The 25,724-nt window shown below is 42.3% G+C and overlaps 1 protein-coding gene across 8 annotated transcripts in view; it reads left to right on the forward strand.

The window, feature by feature from the left end:
* AGAP1 (ArfGAP with GTPase domain, ankyrin repeat and PH domain 1) overlaps positions 1-25,724 on the forward strand; it is a 589,384-nt gene that overhangs the window by 362,345 nt on the left and 201,315 nt on the right. For all 8 annotated transcript variants that reach the window (XM_068245326.1, XM_068245327.1, XM_068245325.1 and 5 more), the window contains 2 exons: positions 14,540-14,667; positions 17,696-17,851. In XM_068245326.1, the coding sequence (XP_068101427.1) occupies positions 14,540-14,667; positions 17,696-17,851 (284 nt within the window). The remainder of the gene's footprint in view (positions 1-14,539; positions 14,668-17,695; positions 17,852-25,724) is intronic.

A 25,724-nucleotide genomic window follows, 5' to 3' on the forward strand; every position in this document is an offset into this window, starting at 1 on the left:
GCATGATTCTTCTTCAGTAGAGATGCTCAGTGAGATGCAAATTTTATTCAAACTGTATGCAGCCTGGACCTGGGCCAATCAAATGCAATCTCAACAATTTTTATTGCTTTGATTTTAAGCCTCATTGCACTTGCAAGGATGTTGCAATTATTTATACCTCATCGACTATCTCTCTTGTTTAACAGTCACTAATCACAAGAGTTTAAGGGGGAAATAATGACAGTTGGGAAGTTAAAACAACCTTTGATATTGGCAGGATCTAAATATCCACTACCTATTTTTTTGTCACCTAAAGTGGTGAACACTCTCTCTCTCTCTCTCTCTCTCTCTCTCTCTCTCTCTCTCTCTCTCTCTCTCTCTCTCTCTCTCTCTCTCTCTCTAGGCCTGGATGCCTTCGAAAGGGATTTTTGCCATTGAAGGTGATTTTGGCTTCTGCTCAGATATCTGAACTAACTGTCTGCTCGGATTTCAGACAGGAAAGCCGGATAGTCTATTCGGATTTTAAAAAATATCCGAATTGCTATTCAAAGTTCGGATAGTGGAAAATGTTTGGATTATCCGGATATCCGAAACCTTGCTGAGCAGCACTGTCCATCGTAGTCTAGGGCCAATCTTAGGGGGAGCCAATTAACTTATCTGTATGTTTTGGGATGTGAGAGGAAACTGAAGTGGTCGGTGGAAACCCACACAGACACAGGGAGAACATACAAACTCCATGCAGATAGTGCCCTGGCTGGGATTGGAACCAAGGATCTGCATGGTGAAGGTGCTATCCACTATACCACCGTGCTGCCTATTTAGTGTGGAACAAAACATAAATTTCAATGCAGTAGGGCTCTTTTTCACTAAGAAGTGCAATTTACACTGGCCGTGTAGCCGTTGTGAACAGACCCCAATAGTGAAACAATAGCACAAGCTGGTGATTACCTTTCTGAAAAAATATATTGCACTAACGGGGGAAATGAGCACCACAAGTTACATGTAAATTGCAGTGCTGCTGCGATCGGTAAGAGGGCTAAGATCCGCTTTTTGAAGGGGATCCGCAACCTAGTGGAAAAGGGCCCTAAATGTATATGCTTTACACATCAAGTCATGTTTGTATTATTGGCGGCCTAGCTGGGTTTGCAAAACTGTCTTCCTGTACTAGTTACAGACACTGCTTGCCAGAGATAACAGCCAGTCTGTGAACCATCCAATATCCTTACCCTATCCACAGGGCTGGATTTACCATAAAGCACTGTAGGCATGTGCCTACAGGCACCTGATAATGGAAAAGCGTCTCACTCCCCTTCCAGAGTTTCTCCCTCCCTCCTTCCCTATGTAGAGTACTGATGAGAGTGTAAATGAGAGGTTACTCACAACGCTCTTTGCATTCCACTGACGAGATCTCCCTTCAGTCAGGGGCACCTCTAGCTACTTAATATTGAGGGTACATATTGCTACCTAATACCAAAGGGCACCTATAGATGGCTATGATGGGTAAGGGGGAAGTGACAGCTGGGCCGGCCAGCACACTTGCGATGCAGTTTGGTGGGAGTTTGTAGGATTATGGTGGGCAAACTCTATGGTGCCAGGACATCTGTGCCTATTGGCTCCTGTAAGGTATAGCCGAGCCTACCTATCCAGTCATCACCTTTATGATGTAGTCAAGGAGGAGTTGGGCGAATACAGAAGCCAGCCTCTCTGTGAGCACACAGCTAACCCCTGTTGATCTACTTTTTGTGATCCACAGAAGGGAGCAGAAGGAGTGTACCTAACTTTCCCAAAGCCACTTGCCAAAGCAAGAAGTCAACGGATATTTTTGTAAAAGTGACAGACTGCAATTAAAAAGGAATTCTTTCTAACTCGTATCTACTGTACACAGAACTAAAAGGAAAAAATATGTGCGTTCATGTTTTTGTAAAGATGATTTTGCAATAGATGTAATTTTGCCTTCCTGGAGGTTTTGGGTCACCATGAGCTATCTGGATATTTTTGTATGGACTAGGACACGGACTAGGACAGGGACTGGCAACCCTTCAACCATCACCATCTCTCTCTCTCCTCTTCCCTTGCACCGCCCTGTAACTGCTGTGCGATCATACTGACAGTGAGACCTATGTTTTTGCCTTGAAGAGGAGGATTGGGTCTGGCAGGTAAAAGTACGCCTCAGATAGCACTATGGGAGCAGCATACATAACATGGGGGCATTATGTGAACTGCATTAATGACACAGGTGCAAGGAGATGGAAGAGAACACTGTGGGACAGCACAATACAGGGAGCAGCACATAACACTGCGGGCAACATGAGGCATCAACAAACATAGGAGGAACCACATGGGCAACAACACGGGGCACGTTAACCACACAATGGGGTATATATGGAGGTATACTGCATCACACCACACATCATATGTAATGCTCCTACCAAATCACATGTTCCAGGCCCCATTGGCCCTCAATCATAGCCTTATATCATAGGGGCAGTAACAGACAGGCGATTACAATCAGTGAGCAGTGAACATAGTACACTCAAGGGCCAGTAGTGTGGAGTATGAGGGCGCTATTAGGGGGCAACATAATATGAGAGGCACTTTTAGGGGTCCTCCCCCTGAAACCACTCCCACTTACTGCTGTGATGTTTGGTTGGTGCAGTGATATGTGGTAAAACTCTTACCACAACGATAGCTGTTTGTTTTTCTTACCCCTCCCCCTTTTTGGCTATAGTCCAGGTTACTTGATTTATTCCTTTCTTGTAAAATCATTCAGTTTGTTACAAGAAGATGGAAGAGCTCAGAAGGTGATCATGGCAACCCTAAGCCGAGGGATTACAGTCTGCAGTCCTTTGATTTAGTAGGTTGGGGTATTAAGGTATGAACACACATGCAATAACAGTCACCCATAGGGACCTGGACCTCAAGCCTTATAGTGGCTACTAATGATCCAATCTTTTTCATCCAATCTTATCATTTCTATATAATATAAGGGAACTGCCTATAGTATCTAATTAATATATTCCATCAGTTTACTCTTCTACTACATAGATTTGGTATGATTGGATCGTTAGTGACCACCCTTAAGACAACTGTTTTGGACACAAGCTTATATAGACATGCCTGCTTGACATGGAAGGAGGGACAACAGTGATGAAGTATGATGAAGTTGCTTCCTGCAGGAGGGGTGGGAAAGGGGAACAGCTCTCTGTTATCGCTGTTTAGAGAACTGGTTCCTGGATCTTTAACCTCCCTAGCGAGACGCTAGAGAGCACCGCTCAGGCCCTGCTGGGCCGATTTTGATAATTTATTTTTTCAAACACGCAACTAGCACTTTGCTAGCTGCGTGTTTGCTCCGATGCGCCGCTACCCGCCGCATAGTAGGGCCCCCCCGAGACCCCGTGCGCAGCCTGGCCAATCAGTGCCAGGCAGCACTGAGGGGTGGATCGGCACTCCCTGTGACGTCACGACGTCAATGACGTCATTCCGTTCGTCGCCATGGCGACGGGGGGGAGCCCTGCAGGAAATCCCGTTCACAACGGGATTTCCTGACGGCCATCATCGCCAGCGGCGATCGGAAGGGTGGGTGGGATTCGGCTGGGAGGGGGATATCATGTAGCTAGCGCTAGGCTAGCTACATGATTAAAAACAATATTAGGTTTAAAAAACCATGCGCAGCCGTGCGGCTGCGCATAATCAGAACGCCAGGGAGGTTAAACAATAGGGCTCAGCTTTATAGATGCTAGATTCTCTGCAGAGGTAGCCCCGAGTGGTGGCCTTGGCTGAGTTCCCACTAGCGTGTGTATGAAGGTTTAGCACAGATGTCGAACTCCAGTTCTCGAGGGCCATATCCATTCCAGTGTTTAGGATGGACTGAAAAATGGAGAAATGTATTGTACTTGCTAAAACAAGAAGTTTGGAATCAAGGTGTTTCAAAACTGCTTGCTTTTACTGATGGCTAACATGGTACAATAGTTACTTGCTAAACCACAGCTTTTCTGATTCAGTCACGTCATTTAATTTGAGCTGTGCAAAAAATGAGTGAGGACGGTCCTCAGCCCTTGAGGACTTAAAGAGACACTGAAGTCTCTTAAAAATCCTTTTTTTATCACAAAATATTGTTTAACATATTAGTCCTAACTAAACCGCCGCATTCCCGCCGCTTTACACTATCTAAATCCCCCCAAACTTGCCCTCCCTCTCCCCTGCAAAATCAACAACTTTCTTGGTCGTGGATTTTGCTGCCCTGTGTGAGGCAGAGCTATGAGCCGCAGCTTTGCCTCTACACGTGTCTGTCAGTGCGTATCTCCGCCTCTCCCCCGCCCCTCTCAGTGAAGGAAGACTGAGAGGGGCGGGGGAGAGGTGGCGATCCGGGCTGACAGACGCGCTGGGAGGCAGAGCTGAGGCTCATAGCCCTGCCTTTCACGGAAGCGCTGCCCGGATTGCCCCCCGGCGAGTTAGGGGGGATTTAGATAGTGTACAGCGGCGGGAATGCGGCGGTTTAGTTAGGGCTAATATGTTAAACAATATTTTGTGATAAAAAAAGGATTTTTAAGAAACTTCAGAGTCTTTAAAGAGGAATTTAAGCAAGGGATACAAAAAAAAAACAGTTTTACTCGCCTGGGACTTCTGCCAGCCCCCTGCAGCCGTTCCGTGCCCTTGCAGTCACTTGCGGATCCTCCTGTTCCAACCACCAGCTAGTTTCATTTTTTCCGACAGGCTTACTGCGTCTGCGCAGGCCTAGCCACGCGTCTCCTTCGTGTTTCCGTCCGTAATAGCGTCCTGCGCAGGACACTATTGCGGACAGGAATGCGAAGAAGGCTACACATGGACAGGCCTGTCAGTGAAATAAAACTATCTGGTGGCGGGGGACCGGAGGATCCATGAGTGACTGCGAGGGCTCCGGATGGCTGCAGGGGACTGGTAGAAGCCCTGGGTGAGTAAAACTGTTTTTTGTTTTTTTTATTCCTCGCATCAACATCCCTACTTGATGTAGCAGATTATTTGCAAGATTTGCCTGTGTCTGTGCAGGTAGATTTGAGTAGAGTCCCCATCTAGTGGTGGCTGGTGGATTTGCACTCAGTGATTACAGCGAAGTTCTCCTTCCTGTGCAAGCTGAAACTAAAATCTTGCTCTGGTTAGCAGTTTGCTGTGGCTGTGGTATTGCCAAACTTAGACTGGCTAAGCGTGCATGCTCATTCCTAATGGAGCAGACAGTGGAGCCTTTTCATTGCTGAAAAAACAATAATAAATAAGTTCCAGCCACGTGGATGGCTACCTATGTGTCTAAATAGTGGAACACGGCCCCTTCCCTTTCCCCAAAGAAAATGACTTTACATCATTACGTCATTTAGAAGTGATTTGTAAATTGTGATGTGCACATGACTTCACCACATTACATCGTCTGACTTCTGTAGTTTTGCCAGCTTCAAAGTAGTCACATCGTAGTTGCCTATAAAGGAGCAAATTCCATCCATTAGGGAAGATGGCATTTGGTCCCGCTTCACCCACCAATCATAGCCATTTTTATCTACCACCCTCTTATTACTGCTGCATGGTCCAGTGTCATATCATGCTAGCAGTCATCATGGGACTGAACATGGTCAATAGGGGGTCCAGCAGCTGTTTTATTGGCAATATGATCCTAATACTTTTGCGAATATACTTAATTTTCTTATTATGAATCGCTGATGGGTTCCTCAATTCAGGAAGAAATAAAGAGCAGCAGTTTATCACTACCTCTCACTGTAAATGGTTGCATTGTACAACCACAACCTAACGTTTGTATTTATGTTTGTCAGGCAGTGTAACAATCCTCCCAAAAACACATACAGCAGTTATGTAATACAGTCGGCTGCTAGGCTGTGAGTGTATTAGCTCAAAACTCACACAAACATATAGTTTACAAAAATAGTACACCTTATCTTGTTTGGTTGTTTAAGGTTATTTGAATTTTCCCGTATTAAGCCGATTTCTATTTTATTCTAATTGATTCCCTTTAGTTAGTTTATAATACCTTCCAATTAACTTTTACAACGTTAATTTACTTGGTATTAATACTGTGTTAGATATTCCTATCTGTAAAAGCTGTTGCAACTCCAACAATGAACAGCTGATGGTGCTATTGTACCATTTTAGTAGGAATCCAGATTTGCTGAGTTCGGTAATAACCCATGAAATAAGTAGGCAGGAGCCAGCAGGCCATGTCTTGTAACCTTTGAGGTATATTAATATGCCCTCTGAGCATTCCTTGTCTGTCTGGATGAGCTTTGAGCTGTGCAAGGGTGAGAGAGCTGCAAAATGAAGCTTCAAAACGGGATGTTAATGGTGAATCTAGCATAATCCGAAACCCATAAATATTCCAACCATGTTTTGATGAGAAAGCTTCAGTCTGCTTTCAGAGGAAACACCAGAGAAACTTCAGGCTTTGGATACTTGCTGAGAACAGTGCAGGAAGGGTCTTAACATGCCGTGTACAAGTATAATGCTGAGCAGCCTATCTAGGTATTTAGGCACTGCAGGCCCAAGTATACACTTTCCTGCTAGAGATCAACAGAATGTTTATAGCAGAGTTTCCCAACCCTGTCCTCAAGGCCCACCAACAGTGCATATTTTGCAGAAACCCCCAAACATACACAGGTGAATTAATTAGTTTCTCGGCAGAGCTGATTAAACTACCTCTGTGGATTTCCACAAAACATGCACTGTTGGTGGGCCTTGAGGACAAGGTTGGGGAACACTGGTTTATAGCATCTTTTAAGACGTGGATGTTTAACATGGGGGGGCTTGCTACATCAGTATGGGACTGAACAATGAACATCTTGGTATATATTGACACTGATGTATGAAAACAAAAATGAAACCGTGAAATATGGTATGTTTATTTCACCCAGATCAGATTTCCGTATTGGAAGCCTATCAGTTGAGTGTCTGATTGGATTTATTAGTCAGATTTCTGTTGCGTATCACAACTAATGGCAAAGCATGTGATCAATTTGATTAGGTGATAGATTTGTTAGGCAATGATTTGTTGTGTTTTACCTCACAGTTTCATAACATACGTGGAAAACTGAAATGTGTGTTTTGGGAGTAGCCGGACTTGAACCTGCAGTTTTAGAATTGAAAAAGAAGCAAAACCTTCAGTACTGCGCTTTACTTTCCAAATATTGATGGAACACATTATTTTCCTTTTCTCACTTTTTTGTGCATTTAAAACACAACCAGTGTTCCTAACAGAGACTGTTGTTGGGAAAGTTTCTTGACAAGCATGGGCTTAGTCCATACCTTGAAAATGGGTATCAAAAGCTCTTGTCCTGTACAGTAACTCATTCAAGAGGATGGAAATTTCTTGGCAGTCTGTACTCCAAAGAGCATACAGATTCCATGCTTGCTAAGTAAAGCAATATGAGCTTGTAGCCAGCTTTGGAAATTCATTGCTGTCTGTAATTTAAAAAGTAATTTATTTTAAAAGCAGTGATGCAAATGGCCTCTATGTTTTTCCTGACCATTGCCTCAAGAGCCCCCTACCACCAAATTTCTGGTGATACTCTGGTGAGGATGTGTAACATCATTTCATCTAGTTCCTGTCATGCTGGTCTATTCTGAGATAGGGCATTCAGTACACGAGTCCCAGCTACTCTACTCAATCAGCCATACATACACCAGTCAGCCACAAAATAAAAACCACTCACAGGTGACACAAGGGAACATTGACTCTGTTGGTATAATGACACCTTCCAAGGGATGCAGCAGGTTAGTAGTCAGTTCCTGGACAAGTGAATCTGAGTGGCTGATTGTGATGGGTAAATTGTTTCAGAACATCCTTGAGACAGCTGATCTTATTGGGGTTTTTTGATTGGCTGTGATTAGTACCTACCATAAGTGATTTAAAGAGAAACTCTGACTAAGAATTGAACTTTATCCAAATCAGTAGCTGATACCCCCTTTTACATGAGAAATCTATTCCTTTTCACAAACAGACTATCGGGCGCTTTATGACTGATATTGTCGTGAAACCCCTCCCACAAGAAACTCTGAGGACCCGTGGTACTCCTGGCAGTTTCCTGTCTGTGAACCTTGTTGCATTGTGGGAAATTTCCAACTGCCCAAAAAGCATGCAGCAGCTACATCTCCTTCCAACAGTAAAAATGTCACCATGTAATAAATGTCAGAATGTAAATCAGGGAGAGGAAAGATTTTACATTGGGTAAACACTGACTAAATCATTTATACATAATTATTGTAAAAATGAAGCACTTTTTTTTTATTACGTTATTCTCACTGAAGTTCCTCTTTAAGGATGACTGTTGACAGCAAGGCTCATTGATGGACATGAGAAAGAAGGCTAGTTCTTCCGGTCTGATCCCACATAAGAGCTACTGTAGGACAAATTGCTGCAAAAGCTTCATTCTGGCCATAAGAGAAAGGTGTCAGAACACACTGCATTGCAGCTTGCCACATTTTTCTGACCCCCTTCTACTGTTGAAACCTCCTACGGTTGGCATGTGGGCAGTTGGCTGATGGTGTAATGGTTAAGGGCTCTGCCTCTGACACAGGAGACCAGGGTTCGAATCTCGGCTCTGCCTGTTCAGTAAGCCAGCACTAATTCAGTAGGAGACCTTTGGCAAGTCTCCCTTACACTGCTACTGCCAATAGAGCGCGCCCTAGTGGCTGCTGCTCTGCTCTTGCGCTTTGAGTCCGCAAGGAGAAAAGCGCAATATAAATGTTATTTGTCTTGACTTGTCTTATCAATATACAACTTTAACATTGTAAGGAAAAGCAATTCTGGCACTGCTACGCAAGTGAAATTATTTACTTGTTAAACTGGAAACACTGGTGTGGTGTTTCAGACAGTGGGTGAGGGGGTAGCCTGACAGCTGATTTGTGTCATGTGGCAGTGCCTCTTCCATGCTTGTGCAAGACAGTGGTCTTCTCTGGTGAATCTAGGAATGTTTGGCCTCCAACATATGGTGGTACAGTGGAGTAGTGTATAGACATCTCACTTACAGCACTAGAGTCCCTGATGCTAATGGTCCAGGACACTATCTGCATGGAATTTGTATGTTCTCTCCATGTTTGCCTGCTTTTCTTCTGGTCACTCCAGTTTCCTCCCAAATCCCAAAAACATACATGCAAGTAAATTGGTTCTCCCCAAATGTACTTAAGGTCTATAGCCGCGGCTAGATATTTTACACAATTTTGCCCAAAAGCGCCTGGCATTATGTAACATCATTTTCATCATTTACATCATCAAATTTGAACAATGTTTAAAGCCGTTCGATTTCCTGTGACAATCCTTCGTTTTGAATGGCCAGCATGACTGATCACATTGCAAATGATAGTCCCGATTTTCACTTAAATCAGTGGGCTTTGATTGTTTGTGTCTCGTCTGTTTTTCGCCTTGTGTGATTCTTAAGTATGGATCAGGGAACAATTGTTCATCGTAGTGTCCCCAATCCATCTTTCCATAGCTTTAGTTTGCCATAGGAACAGAAGACTCTGACTGTGGTAAGTATTAGATTGTGAGCTCCTCTGAGGGGACAGTAAGTGACATGACTGTATACTTAGTAAAGCATGCAGATATAACCAGGAGAGGTTAAAGCTCATCAGCTCAAGGGGGATCAACGCAGCATTAGGCAGGTGCTTTTAATATTTTGGCTGAACATCTGGGAACCTTAATGAAATAAAATCTATTGCCCTGATCAAGCCTTCATAATGTAGAAGTGTTGTTGCTGTATATTGGAATAAAATTATATAATTAGATAAAATGCAGCGTTGGTACTCCAAACAGAACAAGGAGGGCTTGGGTCATAAGCAGTCTATATAGGAAACTCATAGTGTGAAAAGTGCAGGGACAGCTTAGACACAATAAATGAAAATACCGAAAACAAACATGCGTTTAATAATAGCTCATGAATTCAGTAGGTTTAAGCTGCACTTCATTTAAAAATATAAAGAAATAAAATGTAACCTCATTATCTCCTATTACGGATCGTTTGGTGAAACCAGGAAATAATACACTTCTCCAGCATATATTGTCAGTGTCCGTAGTATTTAATGTCCGTCCAAATAACTGGATTTCCTGTGTTCAGTACGACACTGTGATAGGTATAAATGCTTTCTAACACCTCGCAGAATCTTAGGAACAAGCAATCCCTCTTTGGCTTATCGGCTAATCTTTTTCTTATATTTATGGTTATGATCACTTTTAGTGTAAGAGAATATGGACAATGTATGATTTTATTGTACACTTAGATCTAATGTTTCCCTATTGGAGGAAATGAAGACGAGGGAAGAATCCATCCCCGTCCGTCTATCTGTGTAATCTTTACATGTGCGCAGACAAATCTATAGCTAGTATATTAATTGCATATTTGTGTGACATTCCGTCTCCAGCTGACTCGGCTGCTATTTTGCTACAATTTGCCATTAAGTGCCTTATAAATCCATGAATGTGGGGCCATTAGGATCAGCTCTCCAGATCAGGGTAGGAGGACTTTCTCTGCTGCCATAAATCTCTCTTGCGTGCTGAGCTCCATCTCCAGGATCTGTCCCCTGGAAACAGACGTTTAGCAGCAAAATCACTGCCAGAAAAGGCAGCTTACATTTTTTAATATAGCTGTCTTGTAAGTTAACACTTCACTGGACATTAACATGGGAGGTGACAGTTTCATCTGCTGTAAATGTCCATGTGTCACACTGCTGCTCTGTCCGGGGTTCTGTTTATTTTTTTGTTCACAGGTATGTTTCATTCAAATAACTCTGTTTTGGGGGTGGGGGGGGGGGAATTTAATTTTGCAGTAGCTGGCTGATTAACCCCCAGATGTGCAGCCGGTTGCTGTCTGATGCATTTCATAGTCCTATTAAACAGGGTTAAATGATTCACTCTCTGTGTATACTGCAAGTGCCAAGCAAGCCTACATATTTGTGATGTAAGCCCTCGATTTTGGGGGGGTTGATTTGCTGCAGTCCCGTAGAGAATTGTGCTACGTTGTGGGTGACTTTGTCCCATTCTGAAGGTAACAGCTTATTACAAGCACATTTAAATCCCCCCATTAATAGGAGCAATTAAAGAATAGCTCCATTTCCAGCAAATTAACAACCCGGAGAGGTAATTGCGACATAAATGAAGATAAATTTGTTTTAATGTTGCGAGAAAGGGAGGGAGGCCAGGAGAAAGTGTCAGGTTTTGGGAGGGGGGGATGTTTTATGGCTAATGTAGGATTCATTGCTCTGGCCGAGCAGAGCTCAAGGGGCAGTGGGGGTGGGAGCGCTGCGTTCCAAAAACTAGAAGCGCTTAATGTCACCATCAGAGGTGTGTGCTCATTCCAGCCGTACCGTGGTGGCGTATGCTGTCAGGGCTCATGTAGAAGCCTCCGGCGGCTTCTGATCTCCGTTTCCTGTACTCACATAACCAATGGCATCTTCTACATACACCGGCATCGCCTATAGACAAGGATTTAAAGTCTTCATACAACCTGCGCTCGTCAGCATTTGCTGCTTCTCATTTTTCTTTCTGCTCTTGTATATTGATTTTAAATAATGGTGAAAATTAGCGGATGTGGAAATCTAATGAAGTTCTAAACACCATCAGTAAAACATGGGGGAAGTACAAATGTGTTACCGGGGAATATTAACCATGTAACACCCATTACAAATTAAAATATACAATCTGCTAGCTAAGTAAGTTTAGTGCCCTTTTTTGTGTGCATGTAATTTCAGCAGCTAGAAATGTTGTGTTATTAATTTAACGGCATCATCTGAAGCAGCAGAGGTGAAGGCATTAACAGCAGGCTTTGTGTTATTATTCTGAGTACGATAGTGTTGTGTGCATAGAGATCTTCCTGTGTTGGCTGACGTCTGAATGTCTGTACTGCAAAAGGTGTATGGTGAATGGGCGTGTCACCAGGTAGGGTTTGGGATTGTACACATGTACGCAGCATGTTGCTTTAGCAGGAATGGGGATCCGATCCCTTGGGCGACATTACAGGCTGTACAGATATATCACTAGCCTGCAGGTGATTCATTTCTATGCGTCAGGAGACATAGAGGTCACTGTACACACACTAAATTCACGACAGTAGCAGTTGTCGGCCGCTTTGGCCAAGTTTCATCTAGTATGTGTACAAGGCTTAAATTCATCACGATCATTGTTAACATTTGATATCTACCCGATATAGATTATTTTACAACCTTGCACTACTTAATATTTGATCTGATCTAGTATGATTTGCAACCCTCCATACCACCACTAGCTTTGTACTGCTCGATGTAATGCAAAGCAAATGAAGGAGTTCATACGGCTTATGCCTGTATATCATTCCCTCAGTTGCATAAAGAACTGCCTTTCCTGATCAATGTTGATAAACAATCCCACTTTCATCCACAGGGCCTAAATCTTTAAAGAGAACCCGAGGTGGGTTTGAAGAATATTATCTGCATACAGAGGCTGGATCTGCCTATACAGGCCAGCCTCTGTTGCTATCCCAAACCCCCCTAAGGTCCCCCTGCACTCTGCAATCCCTCATAAATCACAGCCACGCTGCTGACAAACAGCTTGTCAGAGCTGGCTGTGTTTATCTCTATAGTGTCAGTCTGCTGCTCTCCCCGCCTCCTGCAGAACTCTGGTCCCCGCCTGCATCCCTTCCCTCCCTGCTGATTGGAGGGAAGGGACGGGGGCAGGGACCGGAGCTATGCAGGAGGCGGGGGAGCAGCTGAGAGTGACACTACAGATGTAAACAGAGCCTCACAGCACGGCTGTGATTTATGAGGGATTGCAGAGTTAAGGGGGACCTTAGTGGGGTTTGGGATAGCAACAGAGGCTGGGCTGTATAGGCAGATCCAGTCTCTGTATGTAGATAACATTCTTTAAACACCTCGGGTTCTCTTTAAAGGGACACTGTAGGGGGGTCAGGGGGAATTGAGTTGAAGTTACCCGGGGCTTCTAATGGTCCCCCACAGACATCCTGTGCCCGCGCAGCCACTCCCCAATGCTCCGGCCCCGCCTCTGGTTCAAATCGACCAGCAAATCTACCTACTTTAGAAAATATTTAATACTGTATGGTGGCATTAAAAAAAAAATGAACTAATTGATATCGGCTAACCAAGCAGCTTGTACAGCACACACAGAAAAACACTGCCACCTTATCCTGAGAGAACAAGGAGAACGTTCATACGCAGAGTGGACTCAGAAGGTGGAGTTAAATTAAAATGGGAAGGGAAGATACCATGTTTATTACCGTACTTTTTGGCGTCTGGAGGGAGACACAATAGGGACAAAAAGGCTATATGGGGGGTGGTTCACCTGATTTCTGCATAGCGCTGCCCTGAATATTTGGGAGCCACCATAAGCCACTAAGAGAATTAAGGCTATAGTGGCACTCGGTGACTAATTTGGTTGGCGGCAATAGGTGGGACTCAGATTTTTTTTTTAAATGTAATCTGGCCGCTGGAAATAGTCAGTGCCTGAATTACGTATCCCCCGAGTTGCTACAACTTGGAGGGGGAATAATATTTCACACCGACCAGGAGTTTCAGCGGTCTTTCCGCTTCACCCTGAGCTGAAATTTGCCCCCAGCCATTTTTCATGTACATCACAGGAGACGAGGACTCGGAAGAAGATGATTGACCTCTCATAAACCATTTTTTCCCCTATCTTTTTAGTAGTTCCTTTATGGTGGAGGTCTTCTTTAATAATGATAATAATAATACACACACCTCACACACACCACACACCACACACGCATACACACCTCACACACACACACACACACACACACACACCACACACACCACACACACCACACACACACCACACACACACCACACACACACACACCACACACACCACACACACACACACCTCACACACACACCTCACACACACACACCACACACATGCACACCACACACACACACACCTCACACACACACCTCACACACACACACCACACACATGCACACCACACACACACACACCACACACACACACCACACACACACACACACCACACACACCACACACACACACACACCACACACACACACACACACCACACACACCACACACACGCACACCACACGCACACCACACGCATACACGTTTGCTTTGAGCAGCATTTTGGTGAATGGGGATTTAAACCTCATGCAGATATTTTTCTGTGACATTTGCCTCTGTTTCTCCAACTCCAGACTTGCCATTTGTTTCTAAATTGTGAAAACAGGTGCAAGTGATCCCCTGTGATCTGCTTCCTATCAATTTCTTGTTTTTTTTCAATCTTTCCTGTGGGCAGTCCCTTTCCACTGAGACACCTTGTTGCACAATATTGAGGATATTAGACGTTTAAACATAATGCTTATAGACTTTTGGCAGCACGTTGGTCACTTTCATCTGATTTTAGACATACTTTTCTGGAAGCAAATAGAAAATGCAACTACATGAGTAATTGTGTGAGCTTTGATTATTGCTTTAGTTTGTCTATGGTTTTTACCATACTTTACTTTTACCTTTTTATGTGTGAATTCTCATTTTAACAAACAGAATGTTTTTGTTCTTTTCTATCTCTAGTGGCCCAGAAGATCGTAGCAACACGAAAGAAGCAGCAGCTTTCTATTGGTCCATGCAAGTCTCTTCCCAACTCCCCTAGCCACACGTCTGTGTGTTCAGCGCAGGTGTCCGCCGTGCATATCAGCCAGGTATGCTAGCAGGGGTGACTGATATTCATTGGCACCTGCTGTTGTACAATATATTTAAATAATGATGGTCTTAGGATAAGATAATAGGTGGATTTTCAGCTACTAAAAATCTGAAAGTCTTTGTCCTGATAGATTATACCTGGTAGGACACTTCTTAAGCCTTATACACATGCTAGATAAAAGTTGTTTGAAACGTCTGAACGAACGACAGATTTTGGCATTTTGGGCAACAATTGTTGTAGAAAATGTAGCTAAACGGCAACAAGCTATCAGGTATTCTGCCCAATCCAATTTGCAGTTTAACTCAGGCGAATATTAGGCATGTGCAGTTGGCCGGTGTGTACAAGAATTTCAAACAACATTGTCCCAGAGCATGCGCACATGTCGTGCGACATGTATCAGTTGCACTTAAGCACAGTTACATAATTGTGTGCAAGATCGGTGTGTGGACATTATTGTTTAAACTACTTGTTGTTTCTTTTTGCCAGAAAATATGATTTAATCTATGTTACTCGTTTGTTTGTGCCAGCTTTTATCTAGCGTGTGCACTGATCTGATGCGAAAATAAACTTATGATCTAATGAACTGTATGAGTGGTACAGATAAGAAATAGAACATTAGGGGTAAAGAACAGAGTCTCGTATTGTTTCCAGTACAGGGAGAGTTAAGAAACTTCAGTTGTTCTCTATACAAAAGAGACAGTCCTATTTTCTGAAGCATTTATACATCAAAGAAACAGTGAGAGGCGGCTTCAGATAAGGTTTTACTGCAGGGGAGCTCAAAGGGTCATTAGCTCTGCTCTGTTTCATAGTTTAAAATACAGTGTGTGGTTTGTAATTGAAAATATGACAGAATGATTCAATGTTATAGAAAAAAGGCTATATAACTAAAAATAAAAATGAGCCACTTTTTACTTTGTTACTAATGTTTTATTTGTTATCCGTACTACACATACAATTCATTATATCATACTTTTTTTTTATTTTTGCTTCTGTGTCACTTTAAGCTAAAACATTTTATTTTTTATCAAGGGTGCCTGAAATAAGATTTTATTCTTAACTTCTCATTGATATAAAGTGCTATCCAATAGTAAATTGTAATTCAATCTGATGCACTTAATTTTTCTGTGCTGCAAGAGCAGCGTAGAGCAGTATATTTAATCAATTTTTATATCGGATTAAGACACAGTCCGGATAAAAATGTTCAGTTTCCACTTGTTCATATGGCTGTTTTTTACCCATCATCTATTCTCCACAGATGAGTAAACCTATAGCTGGCAAGTACTTATTATCACATGTTGCCTCTCTACATAAATTCAAATTATTAAGCACATTTGACACAGGGTTTGCTTCAACTTTCTGAATGAAAAGAAGAAAGTTAGGTCCGCTTCAAGGTCAATCCAACAGTTTATTTGGGACTTATCCCAGAACAGCTTAGGTAATTAAAACCTTTTATATACTTTTATATTTCGTTGTTTCTTATATTGTATTTTATAATTTGTGTATTTGTAACATGAGGGGCGGAAGGAGGTTGTATTTTGCTCGGCTCCACCCTTCCATAGGTGGCTCTGGGCCAACCACTCCCCCTGTCATGCCCTTTTAAACCTGTGATGATCTTGCCATAACCATGCTATGATTAAGGACCGCTGCAGGTCCGAAACATGTTAGCTGAGTGATTCTGTGGCTGTTCTGGGATAAGTCCCAAATAAACTGTTGGATTGACCTTGAAGCGGACCTAACTTTCTTCTTTTCACTTTGACCCGTGGGCTGGTTGCCCAGGTCCAGCTCGGTTCCCACTACAAGTGCAGCGGTATATCCACCTTTCTATTGATCAACTTTCTGAATGCCGAGTGCAGATCCACAGAATCCAAAATCGCTGTGGTACCGTCAGGCAACTGGCATTTTAAAAAGTGATAGTAATAACACACACACCACACACCACACACACACACACATAACAACCCCCCCCCCCCCACACACACACACCCCACACACACATAACACACCCCCCCCCCCCCCCACACACACACACACCACACACACACACCCCACACACACACCCCACACACACACACACACACCACACACACACACACTCACTCTCTCTCTCTCCCTCCCTCTCTCTCTCTCTCCCCCCCCCTCTCTCTCTCTCTCCCCTCTCTCTCTCTCTCTCTCTCTCTTTATTTAAAAAAAATTGTAAACCCTGATAAAATAACTTGGGGCAATAAATCAAGAGATCCACAATCTATCCTACATCATTTGATTCTCCTGAGAAAAATCTGAATTTTCCACCACTCCTGATTAAAAAATTAAAACTTTCATCTTTCTGTACAACTGATCGTTTTTATTGAAAAACAAGGAAATCATTTTTTTATTGTATAGTGCGTGGCCACCTGAAGTGTTGGCAATTGTTGCACTGATGACCTCACAGCAAGTAGTGGTGGTTTTCAATTCTAGTTTCCGTGCAAACTTCCACGGGTTTGAAACTGACCAACACATTTGGAAGTATTTTGTATGGAAATTACTGAGTTTTTCCTGTGTGTATTTGCCATTGCTTTGTTTGTTAGATACAGTGCTAAGCAATGCTAACCGACTCTTTCTATTCAACACAAGCAATTTGTCAGTATTGTCATTTTGAAATGGTCACACAGACATTTTCTGTAATATTTTTGCCTCACATACTAAGAATGTTCTTGTTCTTTTAAATGTATAATAGCTCTGTGCTTTCAGAACCCGGTCTCAAGTCCCAGAAACAGTGTATGTTTTGCAGGTTCCATATGTGTGCACCTCAGTCCACATGTAATGCCAGTAACTTGCTTTGTTTGCAAAGATCAGAGCGTTTATGCAATGTACTCCTAACAGGTAGTGTAGCTTATGAATTACTTTACTCTGGGGACTAGGCAACAGCATTTTACACACACTAATAATCTTTTATAGTAACATGGAGAGCTGGGTATAGCAGGCATATGTGCTGATAAAATAACTGACTTGCTCAGAGTATAATGCCTCTCTATGTTCTGTCTGCACAGACTAGCAATGGAGGAGGCAGTCTGAGTGACTATTCATCGTCCGTTCCATCCACTCCCAGCACTAGCCAGAAGGAACTCAGGATTGATGTGCCTCCCACAGCCAGCACCCCTACCCCAGTTCGCAAGCAATCCAAACGACGGTCCAACCTGTTCACGGTGAGTACTCAAAAGCACTTCTCTCAACACCAGTCTCTTACAGGTCTCAAGCACAGAGGAGGCAACCATTTTGTGTTTCAGATGATATTTTTACTGTATGGGGATGCACAGGACCAAGTTTGTCAGTACCAAATGTGAGAAATAGGTGCTTCGTGCCAAGTATCTCCAAGTGAGACTTTTGTCCAAGGATCTTGCCTTATCCACAGCAAAAGCAGGTTTTCTTTAGTTTGCTTTTATTTTCACTAGGTGGCAGGAGCGATCAAGACACGTTTTAGGCGTCTAACACCAGACTGGCAAAGTCTCCGGAAAGCCTGTTCTTGTTATTCTAGCTGAAGCGGAGAAATGAAGCGACAGGCCCATGGAAACTTAAACTGATTTTTAATACCTTTAATAAAGAATGTTTAAAAACTTCTCCTCTCTAAAATCTCAGCCTAAAGCTCACCATAAACCACTTGCAAAACTTATGTGTCTGAAGCAAAAATCAAAACGGAATTCTTACTGAGTGGGAAAAATATATAAAGCTTGGTTACACCTATTAGAGAGAAGGCTAGCATTCTCAAGTGAGGTTACCTGAAGATTCCCTGTATGTTCCAATGTGACATCAGTATGTATCTCAGAGCATATCCACTATACATTGCTCTGATTTTGGTGAAGTGGTGTTTGATCCCTATCTTGTTATTTTCTGCTATTCAGAACCCTGGCGGCTTCATCCCCCACACCTGCAACACATATCTGACTGTGTGTTCCTGTAACAGCAGGCTGAAGCCCTGGATTTTTATGGATTATCCATTAAAGGCCACAGTTCACTTCTTTATATTTGCCAGTTTCTAAACCTAGGTACACATTTGTTAGATGTAGTAAATGATAGACCTGCTATTAATCACTTATCACTACAGTGTACAATTCAATAGAAGATCAGGAGTCAGCAGATGTGTCCTTGCCACAGCTGAAAATGTTCAGTAGGAGATCTTGGGCAAGTCTCCCTAACACTGGTACTGCCTATAGAGCGCATCCTAGTGGCTGCAGCTCTGGCGCTTTGAGTCCGCCAGGAGAAAAGCGCAATATAAACGTTCTGTGTTTGTTTGTTTGTTTTAGATTCCTCACCTGCAGTACAAAGCTCTATGGAGCCTCACTCTTGTGCCAAAAACATCTTATCTATTAAAGCAGTTGAATGAAGAGGGCCTAGCCTTGAGCCTCATGCACACACTAGTGTAAGCTTGGGAGAGTTGTTGTGTCGGAGCTGGTTCTGCTGAAAATCTAGAATGTGCACAACCACCCCCATCCACTAGTGAAAGATCTGTATGACCTTGGCTGTGTGCATTGTTCACCTCCTTATCCCCGCCCACCAGAACACATTCAATTGTGTGCTGTGCCTTTACCTGGAAGTACACAGAGTAGGGACACCAAGAGCCAAATATAGTGTAGTATGTACTGGTAGTTGAAGTATGATAGAGTAATAAGCTATACTCACAAAGCAGGGTTATCTTAAAGGCAACCACTGTATAGGCAGGTGGGGAGATTAGACCTGACCCCACTCAGGATTAAGAAGTCACTCTCCGTAGATGAGGAAAAAAGGGGGTAACACCCCTCCTCCAGGGGTGGACTTAATATAGCGTAGTATGGATACAGAGGCGCCAAAAAGATAAAAGAATCTTAAAAGTTTAAAACATGAGTAGGCAGTGGTGGACTTACTCCCTCCAAGCACAAAACAAGTTCCCCGGAGTATGTAAATAAACTTGTTGTATTTGACAAATACATTGGCAATGGTTGTGTCTGCTTGGAGGAGGTAAGTCCACCACTGCCTCCTCATGTTTTAAACTTTTTAGATTCTTTTATCCTTTTGGCGCCTCTGTATCCATACTACGCTTTACCTGGAAAGTAAGCAATTTGGGAGCATAGCGCCTGGAAACGTTGGTGTCACAATAGACTGCAATGTAGATTGCAGCTTTTGTGGCCCAAACTGAACAATTTGGATGCAGGCTATTGTTTGGCTATAAAGTGAATGTCCACAGAGTTCGGCTAAAATTTAGATGATCTTGAGATATTGGCGGTGCTTTGATTACTATATCGTCAAACTGTAAATAGCATAAAAAAAGAGAGAGAGGTAATTGCTTACCTTACCTAACCTTGAAAATTGTTGTTAGATTATTTACTGAATAAAATTCTTTCCAGTTGAACTGGTGTCTATATCTTCTGGAGAGGTAAGCAACTACCTCTCTTATTTATTTTTATTTATATTTTAAAACCCTAAAATACCTACCCTATCCATTATCAGTCAGACATTCTTTGGAGGTTATAGCTTTTCAGTTTTTCTGAAAAGTCTATCCAGCAGGACCTGGAGTACCGAGCAGGGACGGTTAATTCCCTGCAGGCCTATACGGTGGTTGCAGGAACTTCAACCCACCTTTGTGACTATATATCTCTATATACTTTCATCCTCCCTTTACCCCCTTTGGAGTCGGTACAAAAATCATCCGACGACTCAGTTTATAAACCCACCGACTCCAGGTGCCCAAAATAGCTCTGACTCCTCGACTCCAACTCCTCAGTCTAATACTCACCAGGGCTGTGAAATTGGTACAAAAATCATCACACTGATTACTCAGTTTATGATACCACCGACTCCAGGTACCCAAAAATTGCTTCGACTTGGTTCCTACAAGTATCATCGAGAAAAACCCCTATGTAAATAGTAGAGAAGGTCTGTCAGCACTGTGTGTACCTTTAGTAGACACATGTGGAAAACACTGTATTAAGCAATGTAACTTGGCAGCAAAGCCAAGGTCAGCCTGTCAATAACATAGCAGCAGGGGAAAATTAGATCTCTTAGCAAGTGTTAACAGTAGTAAAATCCAATGAGAGCACTGAATAATTAAACTAAACTATACTATGCTGATTTGTTAACTTAATGGTATAGATAAATGTCCCAGTATACTTTAATATGTGTGCACCCAGCAGTGCTGGATTTCTTCCTTCCCAGGGTGCAATGCTCCTTCGAAAGCAATGCTGTACACTGTTGTTTTTTATGAAGGAAATCAACGCTTAGATGAAGTGTTTCACTAATTAGGGTGTGGTGGCACAGACTGGAATCACGCTATGCTGGAATAGCACCATGTCCATACTGAGGAATGTACTGCAGGCAGGGTCCAATGCCATTCTGGATTCACCATCTGAATAGTAACACAATTCGAAGTCCAGAAAAATGGGTTCAGTGTGATTTTTCCACAACCAACTCAGATGGCATAGGGTCCATCTGAACTGGACCATAGAAATCTGTTGCAGTCCTTGACCCATCAAATTTAAGTCCACTGTCCAGTCTGTGAAAAGTGGACATAGCGTTAACAGAGCCATAGACCTTTCAGAGCTTCCCATAGAATTAAGAGTATGTGGTCCAAAACCTGTTAACCATCTTAGTTGTTTTTCCTATCCTGCTGTTGTCTCAATAAAAGTTGAGACAAATGACTTTCCAACGTGAGCTGAATTCCATTTGACTATATTTACTCTTTTGTAGACTTTTTTTGAGTCCCCGCACCACAATAATCACCTTTTGAAGGGTCCCCAGAAAGCTCATGGTGACCCAGAACCACTAGGACAGTGTGAAGGACTGAAAGAGACTGAAAAGCCTTCTTGCTTAAAAAAAAGCAGTTCTAAAAATAATTAGTAATTGCAATAATTTAGCTTTAAAGAGGAACAGTAACCAAGGAATGAACTTCAACCCAGTCAGTAGCTGATACTCCCTTTCCCATGAGAAATCTTTTCCTTTTCTCAAACGGATCATCAGCGGGCTCTGTATGGCTGATATTGTGGTGAAACCCCTCCCACAGTGTGATGTCAAGACCAGGGTGCTGACATCACACTGTGGGAGCCTTGTTGCATTGTGGGAAATAACAGCTGTTTCCAACTGCCATTATCTCTTTCCACCTGGCAGCAGTAAAAAAATGTCACTGTGTGGTAAATGTCAGAATGTAAATCAGGGAGAGGAAAGATTTTACAATTGGCAAATATTTACTAAATCCTTTATAGATAATTATTGTAAAAACTAAACACTTTTTCATTGCATTATTTTCAGTGCAGTTCCTCTTTGAAGGAGCAGTGTGGTTTCCCATGATGCATCACTCCCAAGTATGCAAATTATCTCCTTATGACACTGAAAGCCAGGCACATGTCCAGAACTGCTAGTGTATAGTGAGCCCCTTAGTTCATGATTTAACAGAGCCACACTAATCATCTTTATAAATCTGTCCAGTCTGAGACCTCACATTTTACTAACTGGTCTGGCAAAACTGTAAAATCCATATAATTCAATGTCTATGTGAACATTTCATAGCTTCATTTACAAAATTATAGACTGAATGTGATTGCATGAAAGTCTGAATAATTCCTGCAGGGCATAATGGATACTTTGAGGGCCTACAAAGATTTTAGAAAAACAGATTAGGTAAGTTGCTAGCAGAGTCAATTATTTTACTGCTCTGTTTCACAGTTTCAAGTCACAAAATGGAGTTAAAGCCCAAGTCCAGACAAGAAAGACAAATAACCTAATCATTATTGATAGCTGTAGCAACAGAATATTGCTAAACCTTTAATTTGTAATAAAGCAGCCACAAACCTACGCTGATCACTGGTCATACAATTGCAGTTCCCTTGCTTTTTAATCAAAGGAGGGACTGTGTGTTTAGCTAACTGGCAGGCTGTGCATCAGCTTCAGCCTGGGAGTGAGGTGGGATTTTCAGGCTGCTCTGTATTGTCAGTAATAACACTGATTTGTTTATGGAGTTACTGAGCTTTGACTCCATCTACTGCTTTCTTTTTTACGCAAACTGCAAAACTCACTTTTTACATGGCAATTTATGTTGCTTGTGTACAAGCAACGTAGGTGATGCATGTATAAAGCAAGTCACAAGTTGTGTAACTCACTACGTAAATTCCATAACCGGTTAACTTGCCGTGTGCTATCTGCTCATGTCAAGTACACCTGAACTGACAGGGATATAGAGGCTCCTATTTATTTCCTTTTAAACAACACAATCGGCCTGGCAATCCTCTTTGGCTGCAGCAGTTAAAGGATACCCGAGCTGACATGTGACATGAAGAGATAGACATGTGTATGTACAGTGCCTAGCACACAAATAACTATGCTGTCTTCCTTTTTTTTACTTTCTTTCCTGAAAGAGTTAAATATCAGGTATGTAAGTGGCTGACTCAGTCAGACAGGAAGTGACTACAGTGTGACCCTCACTGATAAGAAATTCCCCTTTTTACCTCTTTCTTGCTCTCAAAAGCCATTTTCTGCTAGGAAAGTGTTTTATAGTTAGAATTTCTTATCAGTAAGGGTCACACTGTAGTCACTTCCTGTCTGAGTCAGGACTGAGTCAGCCACTTACATACCTGATATTTAACTATTTCAGGCAGAGAAAGAAAAAAAGGAACACAGCATAGTTATTTGTGTGCTAGGCACGTCGGTTTCATCATGTCGCATGTCAGTTCGGGTATCCTTTAATGAATCACACACCTGAAACAAGCATGCGTCTTATTCATTCAGACTTCAGTCAAAAATCTGATCTCCATGCTTGTTCAGGTTCTATGGCTAAAGGTATTAGAGACAGAGGATCAGCAGGACAGCTAAACAATTTGCACTGTTTAAAAGGTAAAAAATATTGCTGCCTCCATATCCCTCTCACTTCAGGCATCCTTTAAAGTGTAACTGACGGGCATAAAATCAAAAATCAATTCTTTATTTTTATCTGGTAAACAAGTAATAAGAATGCTAAACAGGCAATCCAAAAGTTAAAATCACTTTTACTTTTCTTGTTGTTTAATGATCATTCCCCAGTTTTCCTGACTCTTATTTCGTACACACACAATTTGGTACACAAAAATGAAGATGCAGGGCATGCTGGGTTGTCCTTTTTTGCTTCTCTATTTCCCCCCAGACTTAACTAATGCAGCCTGATTGGCTGAAGCCTCTTTCCCTCCTGTTTTCCGCTCCCACACCTCTGTTCATCTCTGATTGACCAATATGTCCCATGCTGAGACAGGCAGAGGAGAGTAGGGTAGGAAATGACATCAGAATTGGCTTCAAAATAACCACAGTTAATATGGAAACTGTCTAGAATAGGATTCTCTGCTTTTCCTTTATAAAATTTACAGGAATCATAACATGGACAGTGCAATACATATGTTATGTAAGTAAAGCAAGTATTTATATACTTATATATGTGGTGTTTTTTTCTGAGATTGTATGTCTGACAGCTTCTCTTTAAGTTTGTGTGTTTGTACCAGTTTTCCTAAGCACATGGTACATACACTTCAATAAGATCATACAAACAGCCCTGCCATGTACCCATGCTATTGACATGTAGGTGAATAAACATGTAGACATTCTGCTAAGCTGTAAGAATATGGCCATGCCATGACATGCAGGTAAATAAACATATAGCCATATAATTTAGCTGTATAAACACGTAACCATGCTATGACATGCACGTGAATAAACACATAGTCCTGTTATCTGTTTGTATAAACTGGTAGCCAAGCCATGCCATAGAGGCACATTGACCGGTAGACATGCCATCTAGTTGTATATTTAGCTAGGCCATGACATAGAGATGAATAAACATGTCCTCACCTAGCCATAATGACGTATTGTAGCCTGATAGCGATATGACTTTTGCCAGCTGCAGAAATGTGTAGAAAACCGTGTCACATCTGTTGTGGAAAGTCGCTCCTGTGACATAGCTTTTACTGGATAAGGTGGATGTGTCTCCTGCTGTGAAGTCACTGGTTTCTGCTAAACTGACAGGGTGCTCTTTCATGCATATTGGCTGAACTGACAAAATGGCTGCCTCCCCTGTGCACAGGTGACATGCGAGCTGTAATCTCTGCAATGTATTTACTTCACAATTCATAAATCACCGGTGTTCTTCCGCATCAGCATTTTTTTCCTGCAGGATTAAGAAACTTGCTATTCTGTGTTGCATATATTCCAAATGAAAGAAAATGGTACAATTAAAGTAGAAGTTCCTGATTTATTCCATCCACAAATTTATATGCTAAAGGGTTTATTTGTGGATTACACAGTGAGCTCTGTAATGTTGCCATCCTACCTTTGCTTGGTACTTCTGTAGAAAGTGCCCACATGGGTCGCAGAACATATTCATTTCTGTTGCTGTACTGGTGTGAATAGTTTTAGAAAACTACATTCACGATTTGATTTGCTACATTTTCTTAGTGTCCATAGTTCAGGTGAATCTTCATTTACAGAAATGGAATAGTATTCCTAGGACCAAGGCATAAGAGGTACCCTTCAGTGGGAAGGGGTAAACAAGGTCTTGGAGCACTGCAGAGGACTATGGACACTCCTAGACAAAAATAAGCTGTGCTGGGGTTGCATAACAGTGATTTGGGTCTGAAAACAATATGTAGATTTGATTTGTATTAATAGCCTTCCTTTTAACTTCTATACTGGTTTACTTATATGATGGTGGGAGTAGGGGTAAATCTGGCTATTCTAGTCACTGGATGCCCACTGTTGGTCTTGGGCTGGTGTCGGGTGCACTTCCACCACACTTTTAGTTTGTAGATGCCTGCACGTTCTTCTAGCTTCCTAATTGTTACAGCCTATGGGAGTGTTGATTTGATGGATTACATGGACCTGCAGAAAGCTGCAATCTAGAAATGTGATAGGAGTGTTCTTACCAGCTGCCAATGACCAGAACTCAATAGTGATCCAGCAACATTCTCTGTTCTGTTGAGTATCATCATACCCACATTTTGCTCCACTGGCATCAAATTTGTTGCAAGGCCCTGAACAGCCTATGTTTGAAAAAAAGCTAACGTGCTTAGATATAAAATGTGACATTGAAAAAAATGT

Source organism: Hyperolius riggenbachi, chromosome 7 (genome assembly GCF_040937935.1).
Source record: "Hyperolius riggenbachi isolate aHypRig1 chromosome 7, aHypRig1.pri, whole genome shotgun sequence".
Lineage (NCBI taxonomy): Eukaryota > Metazoa > Chordata > Amphibia > Anura > Hyperoliidae > Hyperolius > Hyperolius riggenbachi.